This window comes from Pteropus medius, unplaced genomic scaffold (assembly GCF_902729225.1).
Source record: "Pteropus medius unplaced genomic scaffold, Ma_sr-lr_union100, whole genome shotgun sequence".
In the NCBI taxonomy this organism is placed as follows: domain Eukaryota; kingdom Metazoa; phylum Chordata; class Mammalia; order Chiroptera; family Pteropodidae; genus Pteropus; species Pteropus medius.
Window position 1 is genome coordinate 3,759,230 of NW_024350397.1, and position 21,520 is coordinate 3,780,749.

At 33.4% G+C, this 21,520-nt stretch overlaps 1 protein-coding gene across 1 annotated transcript in view; it reads left to right on the forward strand.

Moving 5' to 3' along the window:
• The window catches only part of CCDC7 (coiled-coil domain containing 7), a 166,766-nt gene that overhangs the window by 60,610 nt on the left and 84,636 nt on the right, over window positions 1–21,520 (forward strand). Inside the window, exons 10-13 of the mRNA XM_039839666.1 lie at window positions 6,178–6,208; window positions 6,644–6,733; window positions 15,262–15,347; window positions 17,200–17,251. Of these exons, the coding sequence (XP_039695600.1) occupies window positions 6,178–6,208; window positions 6,644–6,733; window positions 15,262–15,347; window positions 17,200–17,251 (259 nt within the window). The remainder of the gene's footprint in view (window positions 1–6,177; window positions 6,209–6,643; window positions 6,734–15,261; window positions 15,348–17,199; window positions 17,252–21,520) is intronic.

Below are 21,520 nucleotides of genomic sequence, written 5' to 3' on the forward strand. Positions count from 1 at the left end.
AAACTAAATATGTTAAACAAATGGAAATAAACTTTCAAATGTTTATTTTTTGTTAGTTTGTAGCATCTGTAACTTTGAAATCATTGAAGCTTAAATGTACACTAAAACCCTTAGAACATACTGTATTTATTGAACTTCTACCACGTGGCTGAGTGCTTGCGACAAAATCTCAACTCAAATTAGTCTGAGCAGAAGACATTTTATTATTAAGATTCTGGGCATCTCATGAATCTGATGATAGCAATATTTCTCAGTCTCAGAAATAAGTATAAACCAGAACTTGAACACTATCAGGGCACTTTTTTCCCCCTCTACATATGAGCTTTATTTTCTCCTATTGCAGATTTCTTCTTTCCTTCTATATATTTTTTTGTTGTTAATTTTTTACACATATGTGAGAAGCCATGACTGCTGATAATTCCTAAGGTTTACTCTTTCAGTTTTAGTCACTCTGATGGGTAGTATTTGAATTTTCTAAGTCTAAATGTCCTTGGTAAGATCATATGTGCAGCTGGAAACAAGTACCCATTTCTGGACCAAACAACTTTAATCAAAGACTTATGATCATGTAAGGTTTCTCAGGAATTATACTGATTCAGAAGGCTGGGGATAGGAGGGGTTCCCCTAAAAGATGTGGAGTCTATTTCTCAGTTATGTGGTAGTGAGCAGATATAGTGGGATTAAAGCCATATTAACATAGGATAACATATAAAAAAGGATTGTATTTCATTATTATGCATGGATTATACAGTAGCAAGAAAGGATAATTATGCTGGTCTTTGGGGGAGCTAATAGACCTATTCATCAGGATCTGGTCACGCTGTTGGTATAGCTGTTTGTTTGTGGGTAGTGGGAAATGGAAAAGTAAACAGACCCAGAGGACCTTGAAAAGTTTTTTTCTTTAATTATGGGACAAATTGGAATTCCAATTAGAGATTGGATTATAGAATGGTTTGTGAAACCATACTATTTCCTTGATGAACAGAATGCTGAGAGCTGGTGTCCATTGTTGGGAATGAAGTTGTCAACATTGGTGAGAACACTGCCCATCACCAGAATCATGTGTGGTCCTGACAGGAAAGCAAGCCTATTAAAAAATTCATCATGATGTTGTGTTCTAAGAAGACATGTTTCACAGTTAGTTATGTTATGTCAAAGGTGGAGTCATATTAACTTCCATGTGGCAAATTCAAATTCTTGAGTGAATTTCAGTGGCCAAGTAAGGCACTGGCAAAGGCATCCCTTTGGCCAAAAAATAATGACAGAGGCTTACTTCATACCATTCCAAAAAACTGAATTTAATGTTGACTACAGACCTAAATGTAAGAAAACAAAATCATAAATATAGGGAAATGCATTTGACTCATCAAAATTTGAAATATCTTGTTTGAAAAATGAATCAGCTAAAAAATAATCCATGGACTGGGAGAAAATAATTGTGCATATACAAGAGAAGGAGTGATAACCATAAAAAGGCAAACAACCCTCAAAAAACAGGTAAAGTGTATACATATATAATTTAAAGAAGAGACAAAAAATGGTCAATAAACATTTTAGGAGATGCTCAATCTGACCTGTGATCAGGGAAATGCAAAGCAAAAAGCAACAATACATTACTCCCTCTCTCCTCCATTCAGTTTAATAAAAAGTAAGAGTTTTCTAATATCAAGTTTGACAGAGATATAGTATAATGAATACCTTAAAATGCTAGTACAATAGGAATTGTCTACTCTGAAGGACAATTTAGTAGGGGTTATTAACAATAACAACAAAAATGTGTACCTTATGATACAGCATATCTCTTTTAATCTATCCTAGAGGAAGAAATATGCTCAAGGAGGCATATATAAAGACAAATTTTTCACATCGCTGTGATAATAGTAAAATACTAGAAAGAATTTCAATTTTTGTTAGTAGGAATATGGCTTGATAACCTATAGTAATAAGGAAATACTATGAACAACTGCATGACATCAAATTAGACAACTTACATGATATGGACAAATTCCTAGAAAGACACAAATTAAACTGATTCAAGAACTAGAAAATCAATGAAACTGTATCATGTGATTAAAATATTTCCCATCAAGAAATGCTCAGGCCAGATGGCTTCCCTGATGAATTCAGATATTTACAAAGGATTTAATATCATCTCTTCTCAAACTCTTACAAAAAATAGAAGAGGAGTTAATACTTCTCAACTCATTCTATGAGGCTAGTATTACTCTGATACCAAAATCAGGCAACAATATAAAGAAACCCAGACCAAGGTGTTATGAATATGAACCCCACATCTTCAACATAATACTAGCTAATTGAATTTAGCAACATATAAAAAGGGTTATACACCACAAGCAAGTAGGATTTATCCTAGTAATGCAAGGTTGGTTCAAAATGCAAATATCAATTAATACATTACATGATATTAATTGAATAATGGAGAAAAAAATCATATAATTGACTTTCTAGGCAAAGTAAAAGCATTTGACAAAATCCATTACTCTTTCATGATAAAAATACTCCACAAACTGAGAATAGAAGAGAACTTACTTTATCTCATAAAGGCTATCTACGAAAACTCATAGCTAACATCATACTTATTGATGAAAGACTTAATACATTTACTCTCAGATAAGGAACAAAATAGGACATTCTCAAGTCATTGGGGTAAATACCCAGTAGAGGAATTGCTGGATCATATGGTCATAGCAGCATTATTCACAGTGGCCTGGACATAGAAACAACCGAAGTGTCCTATGATAGATGATTGGCTAAAGAAGCTGTGGTACATATATACAGTGGAATATTACTCAGCCATAAGAAGAAATGAAATACTGCCATTTGTGACAATATGGATGGACCTCGAGATAATCATGCTAAGTGAAATAAGCCAGACAGAAAAAGTTATATGTGAGATATAAACCTAAAAACAACAAATGAACATGACAAACAGAGACTTACGGACATGGACAATAGACTAGTGGTTACCAGAGGATAGAGAGGTAGATGGGGTAAAAGGGTCAAATATTTGGTGACAGAAAGAAATCTAACTATGGGAGGTGAACACAAATATATATATGCCTTACTGTTAAAATATACAGCTGAAACTTATAGGATTTTGTTAACCAATGTTACCATAAGATAAATAAATTAATTTAAAAAAACCCAAGGCATTCTTCCCACTTCTATTCATTATTGTAATAGAAGTTATAACTAGGGCAATTATAGAAGAAAAGGAAATGAAAGATATTCAAGTGGTAAAGGAAGAAGTAAAACTACCTCTTTTTGCAAATGTCATGATCTTGTATATAGAAAATCCTCAGGGATACACTAAAAACTATTAGAAGAAATAATTAATATGTCAATATTATAATATACAAAATACATAAGTAAAAATCAATTGTATTTCTATACACTAGCTGTTATGGGTTGAATTGTGTCCCCTCAAAAGTATGTTGAAGTTCTAATTTTCCAGTACCTCAAAATGAATTATTTGGAAATAGGGTCACTATAGATGGAGTTAGTTAAGATGAAGTCATACTGGAGCAGGATGGGCTCTTAATCCAATATGACTGGCATCCTGATAATAATTGGAGAAGCTAGTTATACACAGAAGGAAGACAGCCATGGAGGCAGAGATTGAAGTTACACTATCACATCCAAAGAATGCCAGGGAATACTAGAAGCTGGAAGAGGCAAGGAAGGATCCTCCCCTAGTGATTTCAGAGGGAGCATGGCCTTACCAACACCTTAATTTTAAATTAATAGTCTCCAAAACTGTGAAGAATAAATTCTTATTATTTTAAGTCACCCAGACTCTGATACTTTGTTACAGCGGCCCTAGAAAACTAATATACTAGCAATGAACATTCCCAAAATAAAATAAAATAATTCCATTTACAATAACACAAAAGGCAATGAAAATGAATTTAATAAAAGAAGTACAAGACTTGTGCACTGAAAACTAAAAAAAAATCATTGAAAATATTTGAAGAAGACCTAAATAAATGGATAGACACCCTATCTTCATAGACTGTTAGACTTAATAATCTTAAAATGACAATACTTTCCAAATGGATTCAATGCAATTTCTATTAAAATACCAATTTTGTTGCATAAATTGACAAACTAATCCTAAAATTCATGTGGAAATATAAGGAACCCAGAATAGCCAAAGAAATCTTAAAAGAACAAAGTTGGGGGAGTCACACTTAACTGATTTTAAAATTTACTAAATACAAAACTTTACTAGTCAAGACAACGTAGTACTAGCATTAGGATAGACCTATGTAGATCAATGGCATAGAATTGAATGTCCAGAAGTAAACTCTTATATTTGGTCAACTGATTTTTAACAAGGAGGCCAAGATAGTTCAGTGGGGGAAAGAATAGTCTTTTTAATAATTGGTATTTAACTGGATAGTTATATGCAAAAGAATAAAGTTGGGTCCCTTTTTCTGCCATGCACTAAAATTAACTCAAAATTATCAAAGACCTAAATTTAAGAGCTAAAACTCTAAACCTCTTAGGAGAAACTTCTCTTGTATAGGAACAAATCTTTGTGACCTTGAGTTAGGTAATGATTTCTTAAATAGGACACTAAAAGCACAAATAAGAAAAGAAAAAAAATAGATAAATTAATCTTCATAAAAATGAAAAACTTTTGTGCTGCCCCTCAATAGTAAAAATGGCTATTTAAAAATGGCCAAATTGTTCAACTAGACATTTTCTCAAACAGGATATACAAATGATCAATAATCACACAAAAAGGTGCTCAACATTATTATTCCCTAGGGAATTGCAAATCAAAACTATAATGATATAGGATGACTGTAATAAGAAAGACAGAAAATAACAGTTGTTGGCAAGGATGTATAGAAATTGGGATGCTCATACAATGATGGAGGAATTTAAGTGGTACATCTGCTATGGAAAATTGTCAGATCCTCCAAATGTAATGTATAGAGTTAACGTATTACCCAGAAATTCCATCCCTAAATTTGTACCTGAGAGAAACGAAAACAAATGTTCACACCAAAATTGTACATGGGTTTATAGTAGCATTATTCATAATAGCCAAATAGTGGAAACAACCCAAATGTCCTTAAATTGATGAATAGATACATAAAATGTGTATATCCATGAATGAAATATTATTTGGTAATAAAATGCTACAACATGGATGAACCTTAAAAACATTAGTGCTAAGTATAATAAGCTGGTCTCAAAAGATCACATTATATAATTCTATTTATACAAATATCCAGAAAAATCAAATCTATAGAGACAGAAACTAGATTATTGGCTGCCAGGGCTAGAACAGTGCTGAGAGGAGTGGGGAGTGACTGCTAGTGGATATTGAGTTTATTTTTGGAGTAATTAAAATGTTCTGAAATTAGGTACTGGTAATAGTCGATCAACTTGGTGAAGTATATTAAGGGCCATTGAATTGTACATTTTAAATAAGTGAAATATATGGCATGTTACTTATATTGTAATAAATCTTTAAAAATTGTGATCATAATATGTAAAAAACTCATTTGTCAAAAAATTTATAGTTTATCCATATTATGGAATAATTGTCAGCAAACCACAGCCCATGTGTCAAATCTAGTCTGCAGCTTGATTTTGTAAAGTTTTGTTAGAACATAGTCACATCCATTTATTTACCTATTACCTATAGCTGTTTTTGCCAAGTTGAATAGTAGCGACAGAGATCATTTGGCTTGAAAAGTCTAAAAAACTTACTATCGGGCTCTTTGCGGAAAAAGTTTGCTAATCCTGCTATGAATTGAGAAGTGATATTTAAAAGAAGTGAGATTTACGTTTACCAGTGTAAATAGATCTCAGAAATTGTGTTAAGTGAAAAAAATAAGTTGATAATAATATATATAGAGATATCATTTGTGTGACAAATAAAATAAAACAGACATCCAACCCACTAACAAAAATTATGGAATTTAGTAGGTACATGCGATATTACATAAATGCATGGAACAAGTTCTGGAAAGATACACAGCTATCTAATAGTATCTCTGGGGAGAGCATTGAATTTTTGGAGTGGTAGTCAAAGTGAACTCTAACCTTATTTGTGTCATTTTAAATTTTCTACAAAGAAAAATCTGTTACATAAATAAAAACATAAAGGTAAAATCATAATACATTGTTTTTTTTCAGAGCTAAGGATGATCAAGTTTTGTTAGAAACTGTAAGTATAGCATTCCCAATTTGAAATTGCACTTTGCCCTTCTTGTTAATAGATTCTAGAAATTGTCAGAATACATAATCTTTAATAAAAATCTTATGCTTACTAAGTTTATTCAAGAAATTTCCATGAGTATGTAAACTGGAAAGCTTTGCCTATTCTTTTGATTTTACTAGACCTTATTCTAACTCAGAAACACTTCACTTCTGAAATATTGAACTGTAACATCCCACAGTCTTCTAAACTTCCATTCGTTTTCACTTCTATTTCCTTTGCCTCTTTCTGCCTCCATTATGGCTTCACTATACAGATTAGTACCAATGGTTAATTATTTTCATGAGTTAATGAAGACTTTCTCACTTCAATAAAGTACTCAAATAAGTTTTCTATTTTGAGGTATTCGCTTTTCATTATTACTAAAATTATAATATTTTTTAGAAATACCAACAGATGCAAAATGATTTCCAAGTGTTGTCAGAGGAGAAACTGATGCTAGAAAATGAACTACAGAAATTAAAGAATACGGAGGTTAGTTAAATTTTAGTGTCTGAAAATGGCATACAGTACCTACAAAGCCTTATTACATTAGGATATGGATCAAATAATATTTAAATGTTTTAGAATACATTTTCAATATTAATAATTCGTAATAGCTATGTTTTAAAAACATAGAATAATACTATATTTAAATTACCATATTAACTATCAAAACCAAAAGGATGCTATGAAAAATAGGAGTATAATTTAAACATTCCAAAAGATGTTTCTAGGCCAAATATTTAACTTAATTAAAATATCAATATATTAGTGATTGCAAATATACTTTAAATGCATTTTATTGTATTCTTTGCAATTATATCATGTGTGTCTCAGTTCACTATACCAAGTAGAGTGAATAGAAATACCTAGGATAATTTTTTTTCTCCTTTGCCATTTTTATATAGCTTATAAATTTCAAACTGTAGATAACAAAGTCAAATGGATTAGAAGCAAATTTTTATTAATTATGTAAAATCATAATATATATGTTTCAACATAAAATTAATATAAAATGAAGAAAAATATTCTCAAATCCATTCATGTTGAGTAGCTGATATTCCTTCCTTACTAGAAAAGGAAACAGAAGTAGTACTAGGAGATTTGCTACTTAATCAGTTAGAGAAGCAGTGATCCTACACAGTTGTGAATATAACATCAGGGCTGTCACACACTTTCAATTAGGAATAGATCCATTTAGGTATAGTTCCAAGTAGGAATAGAAAATGAAAATATTAAAATAAATAGAAATAAAGTAGTAAATTGTCATATTAAATAATCGAGTAGTCCGGTCAAGTGTAAGAATTTTGCAACATTTAGTCATTAGATATACATCCAGAAAACTTTGGAGCTTTTTACATAACTTGAAGATGTTGCAGCAGGTTTCAGTTTTGCTTTTTTGAGTTGTTTCTTGAGGTTTTGTGTGTGGAACCCTAGAAAGTATGGAAGTGTGAAGGAGAAATATAGAAGGAGCATTACTATGTATATAGTAGTAGTAATATTATATACACACGAGGATAATGACCAAGAGATCTGAGTGATAGTCTGTTTTCAGAGAAGGGAGTTGAGATAACAGGATGGTAGGAAGAGAATCATGACTAACGAGTTATGTCGAACTCAGGATTTCTAATAACAAATTATATGCATTTTCTTCCAAAGTAGGCTTCCTTTTCTAATTTATCTACTTTGGTAATTTTAATTTTGTAATCAACCAATTTTAATCATCAAAAGCCACATTTGGTTCCTATTCTTGTCTCGCAAATGTTAATCAGTAGTTTCCTGTGTGAGTTATTTTCTTTTTCTGTAAGTAGGAGAAACTGACCCTAATTATGTAAAGCAAGAATTTTATTGGATGAGTAACTCAAAGAATTGCTGGAAAAGTGAACGACATGTTTGGTGAGGATTAGAACCAGGGCGATTCTTGGAGCCAAAACAACAGAAGTTTATGAAGAGCCACTATATCTTTCCTTTGAGGGCGTTTTTAGAAAGGAAGCCCCCCACCCCCATTCTTTTGTTCACTGGCTGTGGAATTACTAAGCTCCAACTGCTTTCCTTCCACAATGGTCAATTCTTACATGATCGGATCTTACTGACTTTGCTTAGGTCAAGTGTCACCAGGACAATTTGAAATGAGGAAGGTGCAGAACCCTTCTAAAACACGGTGTTGTTAATAACAGAAGGCAAAAAGGATATTGGGCACAAATATCTGGTGTCCCCTCTACTTGGTAATGTTCCCCTAATTACTGTCTTAGCCATTTACATATTCCAGCTATCAGCCTACTTTTACTCTAAAGGGCTATGTAAGTATTTTAGGTTTTGCAACTACTCAAACCTGCGTCTGTATATGAAAATAGCCATAGACAATACATAAATGAATGAGCAGAGCTGTGGTGCAATAAAACTTTAATTATAAAACCAGGCAGCAGGGCAGATTTGGCCTACAGTTAACTCATTCCTTATTTACTCCATTTGTGCTATCATCTGACTTTCTATTCTAGCTTCCTAAATAGGTAGGATCCTCTAGCTGCATATGTTTTGGTATGCTGTTGCTAGACAATATTATTGCTTAAAGGTTTGTTTCTGCTCTTTCTTTTCTGTTCCATTGACCTTATCTATTCCTACACCCATGCCTGATTAAAGATTTAGAATAAACTCTGATATTTTAGTAGGGTAGGTCAATCTACATTGTTATTTATAAAAAATTATTTGTTTTTGGCCTTTGTACTTTCATATAAATTTTAGAGTTAACTTGTCAAATTCTACAATTGCATTGAATCTGTTCATCAAATTGGAGAGACTTAACATCTAGGATATCAAGATATATCTTTTTTTAATGGTTTTTGAAGGTTTTCTTTAATGCTTAATGACAAATGTTTGATTTTCTTCTTAAAGCTTTTATTCATTTTTGTTAAATTAATCTTAGGTGTTTCATATTTTATGCTATTTTAATTGCTATTTTTTAAAAGATATTTTCAAATATTAATAGAGAAGTATAACAATTTTTTGTATATTGAATTTGTGACCAGAAACCTAGCTAGCTACATTGTCATAATGATTATTATTTCTTACTTGCATAATCAAAGTTTCTATGGATGATGATAGACTAAGTTTTCTTGCTTTCCAACTATTAATACTTTCTTTTTCTTGCATCGCTGCACTGGCAAAGAACTCTAGGATAGTATTGAATAAACTTGAGAGTGGACATTTTTCAGTTGTTCCAGATTAAGGAATATTTCTTTATATAATTTGCTAAGTATTTTTTTAATGCTCTTAAAATTCTTCCATCCTCTGTCCACTGCTCAATTCCAAATCCACTTCCAAGATTTGGGTTGTATGTTTTAATAGTACCCCACTGTCAGGTAGCAAAATTTGTTTTATTTTTGTATTTGCTGTCCAACTGGTTGCTTTATTGGTTATTTTAGGGTTTACAGTCTTGTTTTTGTTATCATCTATATTCAAGTGACATTAAATCACTTCATCTGTAAGAACCTTAAAATAGTAAACTTTCATTTGTCTCTTTCCAGGCTTTGTGTTGTTGTTTTCATACATTTTACCACATATGATAAAACTGCACAACACATTGTTATTAGTATTGCCGTAAACTAGTACCTTTTAAAGAGATTTAAATAATGAGAAAAAGAGTCTTTATATTTGCCCATGTAATTATTGCTTCTGGTGATCTTCCCCCCGCCCCCCGCCCAGCTTTATCGAAATATAATAGACAATTAATTGCTTGCATTTACATGGTATAATTCAATGAGTTTTTTCATTTACAGTTGGCATACAATAAAATATTAATTTCAGTTGTGCAGCATAGTGATTAGAGATCTATATAACTCACAAAGGGATCACCCCACTAAATATAGTACCCCTTTCCTGCCTTACGTCTTTATTACAACATTATTAACCATCTTCCCCACGCTTAACTCTACATCTCCATGTCTATTCTGCAATTATCCATTTGTATCTCTTAATCTCTTTGCCTTTCTCCCCACAACCCCTCTCTCAACTAGTATGCCTCTAAATATTCTCTGTATCTATGAGTTTATTTCCACTTTTGTTTTTGTCGTTGATTTTGTTCTTTAGATTCCACATGTATGTGAAATTGTGTGATATTTGTCTTTCTCTATCTGATCCATTTCATTCAGTGCAATACCCTTTAGGTCCATCAAGGCAATATCTTTTTCCATCCCCTTCCTTTTAGTCTGTGTATGTCTTTCGATCTGAAATGAGTCTCTTGTAGAAAGCATATATAGGGGTCTTGTTTTCTTATTCATTCGACCACTCTATCTTTTGGTTGGAACACTTAATTCTTTTCCATTTGAGGTACTTGTTGATAGGAATGCAGTTACTATCATTCTTTATTTATGTTTTTGATACACGTTCTTTTTCTTAAAGAAGTCCCTCCAACATTTCCTGTAATAGTGGGTTGGTGATGATAAATTCCTTTAGCTTATTTTGTCTGGGAAGCTCTATGTATGTCCTTCAACACTAAATGATAGCTTTGCTGGATAAAGTATTCTTGGTTGTAGATACTGGGTTTTCATCACTTTGAATATTTTGTGCTAAGTTCTCTGTCCTGCATAGTTTCTTTTGAGAAATAAGCTGCCAGTCTTATAGGTGCTCCCTTGTAGGTAACTACCTGCTTTTCTCTTGCTGCTTTTAAGATTCTCTCTTTGTCTTTAATCTTTGGCATTTTAGTTATGATGTGTCTTGATGTGGGCCTCTTTGGGTTCCTGATTTTTGGAATTCTGTGAGCTTCTTGGGGTTTTATGTCTATTTCTTTCACCAGATTAGGGAAGTTTTCCACCATTATTCCTTCAAATAGCTCTTCAACTTCTTGTTTACCTTCAGGTACCCACCTGTGACACAGATATTTTTACGTTTAAAGTGTCCCATAGGATCTTTAAATTTTATTATAGTCTTGGCTTCTTTTTTCTTGCCATTCTGATTGAGTGTCCTTGGCTTCCCTATCCTTTATATCAGTGGTTTGATTCTCTTCTTTATCCACTCTGTTTTTTCCTTATAATATACTCTTCATCTCAGATACTGTGTTCTTCATTTCTGATTGGTTCCCTTTTATAATTTCCATTTTTACTTTTATGTTTTTGTAATCTCTTTGTTAAAGTTCTCACTGAATTTATCTACACTTCTCTTAAGTTCATTGAGAATCTTTATAACCAATGTTTTGAACTCCACATCTGGTATATTGCTTGACTCCATTATTCCTGGATCTCTGTTTTGTTCTTTCATATGGTTTCTGCTTCTTTGTCTCTCCATTTTGGCTGACTTTCTGTGTCTGTGTCTATGTACTAAGCAAAGATCCTGTTCTCCTGGTCTTAGCGTGGCTTTGTGTAGTAGGTGTCCAGTGGCACAGTTCTGAGGGAGATTCAGCTGCAAGCCATGTTTAGCCCTACCCTGTGTTCCTCCAGGGCCACATGTTAAAATTCAGCAAGCAATCCACAGATGCTGTGCTTATAGTTGCCTCAAGAGGCCACGCCAGAAACTGCAGTCAGCTGCCACCGGTGTAGGTCTTGGAGCTGCTCAGCAAGGGACACAGGACATGCCGAGGACACAACTGGATGTGGCTTGGGTGGAGCCACGAGTTTGGGGAGGTGGAGTTTCAGGGACTCCTCTGGGCAGATTGACTTCTGTTATCTAGTTTGATGCCTTCATGGCTATGGCAGCACTGAATCCACACTCTGAGAAGGGGGAGAGCTCAACAGAGGAACAATGGATATCACCAGCACTTCTGCCCAGGAGAGAGCCTTGCCTCCGGCCCTCACTCTGACAGTTCAGTGTCTCTCTATAAGTTCCTGGTGTCACCTGTGCGGCTGACTGGGTACTGGTGCTCAGAGCGAGCAGGTCTTTCATTGCGAAAGTCCACTCGCGGACATGGCCCCTTTAAGAGGTGTCTGCAGCTTCCGGCTACCGCTGCTGCAGCCTCTGTCCCACTCAGCCGCTCTGTCTGGGCAGGCTCGCGTCTTTGCTCTTCTACCTTCTACTGTTGCAGGTCGAATAATTATTTCTCTCTCTAGTTGTAGTGCTTATGTTCATCTAGATCCCAATGAGATTTTCTTTGCTTTTTGCTCCGTGTTTCTGTCACAACTTTGATTTGGTCGCTAGAGGGATGAAAAAAGCCTTTATCATCTACGCCATGTTTTCCCGTCTCTCCTCTGGCGTTCTTCTTAATTTATGTATTTTCTTTTTCTATGTGGTACCATTTTTCTTCTGCTTGAAGGATTCTTTTATCACTTCTTGTTGTGTAGGTTTGCTACTGATATATACTTTTGACTTTGATTTCTAAAACCTTTTTTATTTGCCTTCAGTTTTGAAATATATTTTTTCCGTATAACGAATTTTAGGTTGACTTTTTTTTTTTTCCTTCCAATATTCTAAAGATGTTGGTCTTTTGTCTACTGGCTTGCGTTGTTTTTTTTCTTTTCTTTTTCATTTTTTAAATTAAGTTTATTGGGGTAACATTGGTTAATACAATTATATAATTTTCAGGTGTACATTATAATTTGACATCTGTATATTCCATCGTGTGTTTACCACCCAAAGTCCAGTTTTCTTCAACTATCATATATGTGATCCCCTTTACCCACTTCACCCTCCCCTTCCCCTTCTATATTTGATCCCCTTTACCTGTCTACCTCCCCCCCTCCTCCCTGACCCCCTACCTTTTGGCAACCTCTAGTCTATAGTCCATGTCCATGAGTCTCTGTTTGTTTGTCTTGTTCATTTGTTGCTTTTAGGTTTATATATTACATATAGGTGATATCATGTGATTTTCAACTTTTTCTTCTGGCTTATTTCACTTAGCATGATTTATCTTGAGATCCATCCATGCTGTCACAAATGGCAGTATTTCATCTCTTCTTATGGCTGAGTAATATTCCATTGTATATATGTACCACAGCTCCTTTATCCAATCATCTATTGTAGGACACTTCGGTTGCTTCCATGTCCTGCCCACTGTGAATAGTGCTGCTACAAACATCATTGTGCAAATATCTTTTCAGATATGGGTTTTCAAGAATTTGATATGTATTAACTTATATACAACTTATATTTAGTAAAGCATTATAATAAACATTCTGACTGTTGTTTTTCTTCTATTCAGATAATGTTCTTTGAAAAACAGTATAGTGATTCTCAAAATAAAATAGATCCTTATCGGAGGCATTGCAAATATATTTTCCCATTTGGATGATTGTCTCTTTACCTTGTTGACAATTTCTTTTGCTGAGCAGAAGCTTTTTAGTTTGATGCAGTCTCATTCATTTATATTTGCTTTTATTTCCCTTGCCTTTGAGGTCAAATTCATAAAATCCTCTTTAAATCCAAGGTCCTTGAGTTTAGTTCCTACGTTTTCTTCTTTGTATTTTATTGTTTTAGATCTTATATTCAGGTCCTTAATTTTTTTGAGTTAATTTTGGTATGTGGTGATAGACAACAGTCTAGTTTCATTCTTTTGCAAGTGGCTTTCCAGTTTTCCCAGCACCATTTATTGAGGTGGCTTTTCTTTCTGCACTGTACGTTTTTTTGTTTTTTTTGTCAAAAATTATTTGCCCATATAAACATGGGTTTACTTCTGGACTGTCAATTCTGTTCCACTAGTCTGTGTGTCTGTTTTGCTGCCAATACCATGCCGTTTAGATTACTGTTGCTTTGTAGTGTAGTTTGAAGTCAGGCAGAGTGATGCCTCCAGCCTCATTCTTTTTTCTCAGGATGGCTTTGGCAATTCAGGGTCTTTTGTGCTGCCATACAAATCTGATGTTTTTTTTGTTCTATTTCTTTAAAAAATGCCAATGGGATTTTCATGGGGATTGCATTAAATCTGTGTAATGCTTTAGGTAATATGGTCATTTTAACTACGTTGATTCTTCTAATCCAAGAACACGGAATATCTTTCCATTTCTTTGTGTAGTCTTGATTTCTTTTAATCAGGTCTTGTAGTTTTCATTATATAGGTCCTTCACATGTTTCATTAAATTTATTCCTAGATATTTTATTCTTTTTGTAGCAATTGCAGTAGGAATTATTTTTGCCACTTCTTTTTCTGACACTTTATTATTAGAGTATAAGAACACTATGGATTTTTGCATGTTGGTTTTGTATCCAAAGACTTTACTGTATTTGCTTATTGTTTCTAGTAGTGTTCTTGTGGAGTCATTAGGGTTTTCTATACAGAGAATCATGTCATCCACAAATAGTGACAGTTCAACTTCTTCGTTTCCTATTTGGATGCCTTTTATATCTTTCTCTTGTCTGATTGCACTCGCTAGGACGTCCAATGTTATATTAAATAACAGTGGGGATAGTGGACAGCCTTGCCTTGTTCCTGATCTTAGAGGAAAGGTTTTTAGTTTTTCACCATTATGTATAGTGTTGGCCGAGGGTTTGTCATATATGGCCTTTATTAGGTTAAGATACTTTCCTTCTATACCAATTTTGTTACATGTTTTGTTCGTAAATGGATGCTGTATCTTGTTGAAGGCTTTTTCTGCATCTATTGACATGATCATTGATTCTTATTTTTTGATTTGTTAATGTGGTGTATCACATTAATAGATTTGTGTATGTCGAACCATCCCCTGCCCCTGGGATGATTTCTTTTTAATATGTTACTGTGTTCTGTTCGCAGGTATCTTATTTAGGATTTTTGCATCTGTGTTCATGAGAGATATTGGGCTGTAGTTTTCTTTTTTTGTGTTATCTTTACCAGGTTTTGGTATCAGGTTAATATTGGCCTTGTAAAATGAGTTGGGAAGTATTGCATCCTCTTTGATTATTTTGGAAGAGTTTTATATGTATTAACTTATGTACAACTTATATTTAGTAAAGCATTATAATAAACATTCTGACTGTTGTTTGGCTTCTATTCAGATAATGTTCTTTGAAAAACAGTATAGTGATTCTCAAAATAAAGTAGAAATCTTAGTAATGTATATTATCATATATTTCCTTATAATATGTTATCTTTAACTATTTCTGGTTTATAGAAACAGACACAGAAAACAAAGCCTACATATGATCGGATAAAAAAAACTATGAAAATGGAGAAGAAAAATACCAAAGAAAAATCTGAGGATTCAGAAGAGTAAGACATAAAGATACCTGTTAATATTTACTTTCCTTGATAATTTATATTTTCATTCTTATACAAGTTATAAGTTATGTAATATAAACATAATTTATTAATAGGTTTCTAAAAAACCTAACATTAGCAAATACAGTTATGAACCACATAACGTTTTGGTCAATAATAGACTGCACATACAACCATGGTACCATAGGTTGTAATGGATATGAAAAAGTCCTATCACCTAGTGATACTGTAGCAATTCAATATCATAGCCCAATGCAGTGCTCATGTTTGTGTTGATGCTGTTGTAAACAAACCTACTGTGCCTCCAGTATATGAAAGTATACCACATACAATTACAAATGGTATATAATACTTGATAATGATAATATACGATTATATTACTGGTTTACATATTTACTATCCTATACTTTTTAAATTAAATTTGTTGGGGTGCGATTGGTTAATAAAATCAAATAGGTTTCAAGTGTACATTTCAATAATATGTCATATGTATATTGCATTGTGTGTTTACCACCCAAAGTTAAATTTCCTATTGTTATGTAAGAATGTACTTCTTCTACTTATAAAAAATTGTTTACTGTAAAACAGTATGCCATGTTATGCCAGCAGCAACCTCACGTTTACCATGTCTCTTAATTACATCATTTTCTCTTGTTCTTGATTTAATCTTATGTTATTTTATAAATTTAGTGTAGCCTAAGTGCACAGTACTTATAAAGTCTACAGTAGTGTATAGTAATATCTCAGGCTTTCACTTTCACTCACCATTCACTTACTCACCCAGAGCAACTTCCAGTCCTGCAAGCTCAACTTATAAGTGCTCTATATAGGTGTACTATTTTAAATCTTTTATTCCATATTTTTACTGCACCTTTTCTATGTTTAGATATATTTAGGTACACAAATACACAAAATACCATTGTGCTACAATTGCCTATGGTAACATGCTGTACATGTTTGTAGCCTGAGAGCAATAGGTTATATCATATAACCTGGGTTTGTGTAAGTGCACTCTGTGATGTTTGCACAATGATGAAATTGCCTAATGATGGATTTTTCAGAACATATCTTTGTGATTCAGCTGCTCATAACTGTATACAGTTTTATAAACAAACTAAAATATGATTGTGGGAGAAAACTGAGAAGGGAAAAACAAGGAACTAAAGGGGAAGAGAATGAACTTCGAGATATTTAGGAATAGGTACAGAATTAAATCTGTAAATAATTTAGAGGAAAGAATATATATCATGTCCTTGATGATCTACCAATAATGTGTAACTTGTATGTTAACTCCCTAGTCTGTTTTTTTTTAACTGAACTTCTTCATTGTATTTATTTTATAAAAACAATTATCTATTTTTTATATATGTGGATTTTTGTACAGTGGCCTTATTAAGTGAATACTTTATTAATATAAAATAATTTTGCATTTTGAATTGGCTTGGTCAAATCCTAATATAAATATGTAGTTTAAAAAGAAATTATGATTTAATCTTTATAGAGCTCCAGTAATTCAGAAAAGAAAATCATTGGGCAAATGACCTTCACCTTTGACTTAGAGAAGAAAAGATGACCAGAGAAGAAAAAAATGGACCAATGTACTTTGAAAATCTTTGCTCCATCTTATAATTCCATATTTTAATCATACCAATGAGAAGTTAGTTTGAGAAATGTTATTTAATTGTTTATCATTTAACTTATATGGATGTTATGGCTTTTTAAAATATGAATTTCTATAGAAAATTTTCTTTTTTTATAAAGGATTTAAGTATTCCTCAAGAAAGCAAAATAATCTTGCAATTTGGAAACATCATGATATATTTAAAAGCATTTTTAATTATAGGAAGAAGTCTTCAGTCAAAGAGCTTAAAACAAAAGATTTTCTTAAAGCCCAGGTAACATACTCTCTCTATATATTAACATTTGATTAATAAATGCTCTGATAATTATATGTATAGACGACATTACTACGTAGGTGAATATAAGTGTGTGTGTACTAAATTTCTTGTTGGTTAACTCTTCTCAGTGAGTTTCAGAAAATAAGGTGGTAAATCCAGGTATGTTTACTGTCAAGGTTATGAAAATTATGTTTTATTCAAATACAGGTAATATCTTGGAGGAAAGAACATCATACTGGGAGTAATGAAAAGAGACTTACTAGTTATGTGACATTGAACAAGTCCCTTTAACTTACTTGAACTTCATGTTTTCCATTATTAAAGTGGGCAAAACAATATCTTTATCTATCTCAAGAAGGTATAAAAGGGGTAGGAAGAAAATAAGAAAAAGTTCTTCAGAAATTATAAATTATGTAGCCCCCCTTTTTAATGTGATCCAATAAAAGGAATACAAGTAACTCTTTATTTCATCTTCACTTTGGAATACTTTTCTTTTGTTATAGTTAATTTTTAAATAACCATCAGAGCATCATACCATTCATTTCAATGAGTATCGGAAGTTGTGTCCCATGTTATGGATCTGAATGATTTAAAGATCAGATAACATAAATTTGAGAAGAAAATACTGCTTGGGATACTGAATATAAAATGTTCAACTTTACGGTATTAGTTTTCTATTTCTACATAACAAGTTACCATAAAATTTTCAGCTTAAAACAATGTATATAGTCCCACAGTATGAGTGTTTAGGAGTCTGAGAAGGGTTTAGCTGTGTCCTATGTTTAAGGGCTCACCAAGCTGCAATCAAGATATCGCGTAGGCTCTATTTCATTGTGTAACTGGCGGTGTTCTTCCAAGCTCAAGCAGGTGTGGCAAACTTCAGTTCCTTGCAGTTGTAGGACTAAGACACTCAGCCATGTGGCCTTCTCCGTAGGCAGTTTACATCATAGCAGCTCGCTTCTTTAATGCCAGCCAAGAGTCTCTCATATTTGCTAAGACATAGTCTTATATAACACAGTCGTGAGAGTGACATCTTGTCACTTTAGTTATATAATGCAATCTAGTTAAGGGAGTGACATCTCATTATTTTGCTATAACCTATAGGCTAGAAGCAAATCACAGGCCACACTAAAGGGGAATGCAGTATACAGAGCATAACGTCAGGGATGGGGATCATGGAGGTCATTTTAGAATTCTTCCTATCACACTTACTTATGAGCTTAGTTTATACAGAACAGCATTTTATATATTTAAAAAATTATTGTAATCTCACTACATTATTAATATTAGAAGTCTTGAAGTTAGTGATTTAGTTAATTTGGGCTCTGTCTTAGTTCATTGAGGCTGCTCTAATAAAATATCAAAAACTGGCTAACTTTTAAACAGAATTTATTTCTAACAGTTCTAGGGGCTGGAAGTTTGAGATCAGCATGCTACCTCTTCTGGGTGGCAGACTTCTTGTTATATTCTCACATGGCAAAAAAGGCAAGGGAGCCCTCTCTGGCATCTTTTATAAGGGCATTAATCTCATTCATGAGAGCTGCTCTCATGAACCTAATCACCTCCCAAAGGCCTCATCTCATGATACCATCACATTGGGCTTTAGTATTTCAACAGATGATTTTTTTTTTTTTGTAGTGGTGGTGGTGGTGGCGGTGGAGTGGGGTGGGAGACACAAATATTCAGACCATAGCAGACTTCTATCACAAAATACCAAAGACTGGGCGGCTTAAATAATAAATATTTATTTCCCACAGTTCTGGATGCAGAGAAGTCCGAGATTAAGGCTCCAGCAGATTTGGTATCTGGCAAAGGCCTGATTCCAGGTTCGCAGATGACCACCTTCTGCTGTGTCTTTACAGGGTAGAGGGGCAAGGAGCTCTCCGGAGTCTCTTTTATAAGGTCATTAATCCCATTCATGAAGGTACCACCCTCATGACCTTATTACCTCTCAAAGGTCCCACCTCCTAATACCGTCACATTAGGGATTAGGTTTCAATATATGAAATTTGAGGTATGGGGAGATACAAACATTCAATCTATAGCAGCTAGTGTCATTTAACATTTTTTATAAATTTAGTCAAAATTTTCTGTGTAGGTATAATTTTTTTTCTGGGGAAAGTCTATAGATTTAATGAAAATTTTAAGGGAATTTATCTCCTTCCTCTAAAACTCCATTATAAACCATAACTAATCTAGGCCATTTTACAGAAATTAATAGAATATAAAAGTGACTTGTTTAGGATTAGAGAACAAATTGGTAGTGAAATCTGAACTGCAAACGTGGCTCTCTGAATCCTTCTCAGCATTAGCAATTTGTGAAGATATATTTAGTTTTGCTTCTTTAGGCAGGCGTGGATAATAGAAACGATTATTATTAACTATTTGCCCAAGTAATTATAATGCTTATAAAATGCTTAATAAGATATATAAAACTGTATTTCAGGTTTTTTTTTTTTTTTTTTAGTTTACCTTTTAGAGGATCATTATTCCAGCAAGTATTCTAACATTAAAGTATGTAGATAAAATAATTCATTTGGACCCAAGGCTGTCTTTACATGGTGCAAATTGTACCTTGAACAAGGGAGTGGGCTACAGCATAAATGGATGTTGAAACCTAGGCCAAGGTTTACTTGCCAACTGTATACCTTGGTATAGGGCTGCATTGTGTGTGGTTCCTTTTCCTTCCTTCCTCCCTCCTGAAAAGGTTCCTTTTCCTCCTCCTCCTCCCTCCTCCTCCTCCCTCCTCCCTCCTCCTCCCTTTCCTCCTTCTTCCTTCCTTCCTTCTTCCTTCTTCTTCCTTCCTTCCTTCCTTCCTTCCTTCCTTCCTTCCTTCCTTCCTTCCTTCTTCCTTCCTTCCTTCCTTCCTTCCTTCCTTCCTTTTCCTTCCTTTTACTTTTCTATAGGGGCAGTACCAATTTGCAATCCCACCAAAAGTGCAGGAGGGTTCCCTTTTCTCCACATCCTCACCAATACTTGCTGTTTGTTGATGATAGCCATTCTGACAGGTGTGAGGTGATATCTCATTGTGGTTTTAATTTGCATTTCTCTGATAATTAGTGACCTTGAGCATCTTTTCATGTCTTTTCGCCATCTGTATGTCTTCTTTGGAGAAACACTTATTCAGGTCTTCTGCCCATTTTTAAATTGGATTTTTGTTGTTGTTGTTGAGTTTGTTGAGTTGTATGAGTTCTTTATAAATTTTGGATATTAACCCATTGTCAAATGTATCATAAACGAATATCTTCTCCCATTCAGTACGTTGTTTTTTCGTTTTGTTGATGGTTTCCTTCGTTGTGTAAAAACTTTTTAATTTGATGTAGTCCCATCTGTTTTTCTTTTGTTTCCCTTGTCTAAGGAGATATATCAGAAAAAAATTACTAATAGCAATATCAGAGAGTTTACTGCCTATACTTTTTTCTAGAAGTTTTATAGATTTAGGCCTTACATTTAAGTCTTTAATCCATTTTGAGTTTATTCTTACATAAGATGTAAGAAGGTGGTCCAGTTTCAGTTTTTTGCATGTATCTGTTTGGTTTTCCCAACACCATTTGTTGAAAAGACTGTCTTTATGTATTCTTGCCTCCTTTGCCATAGATTAAATGACTATATAGCCATGAGTTCATTTTTGAGCTCTCTATTCTATTTCACTGATCTATGTGTGTCTGTTTTTATGCTAGTACCATGCTGTTTTGATTGCTATATCCTTGTAGTATAGTTTGATATCAGGTAGTGTGATACCTCCAACTTTGTTGTTCTTTCTCAAGCTTGCCAGGGCTATTTGAGATCTTATATGGTTACATATAAATTTTAGGATGATTTGTTCTAGTTCTCTGAAAAAATGCAATTGGTATTTTGAAAGAGATTGCATTGAATCTATAGATCACTTTGGGAAGTATGGCCACTTTAACAGTGTTGTATCTTCCTACTCATGAGCATGGTATATGCTTCCATTTATTTGTATCTTCTTCAATTTTTTTTCAATGACATAATTTTCGAGTACAGGTTTTTTACCTCCTTTGTTAATTTGATTCCTAAGTATTTTGTTGTTTTTGATGCATTTATAAATAAGGTTGTCTTCTTAATTTCTGTTTCTGATAGTTCATCATTGTATAAAAGTACAATCGACTTCTGAATATTAACTTTGTATCCTGCTACTTTACTGAATTCACTGAACAGTTTTTTAGTGGAATCTTTGGGGTTCTCTCTATATAGCATCAAGTCATCTGTAAATAATGACAGCATTACTTGTTTTATTTTTCCTTT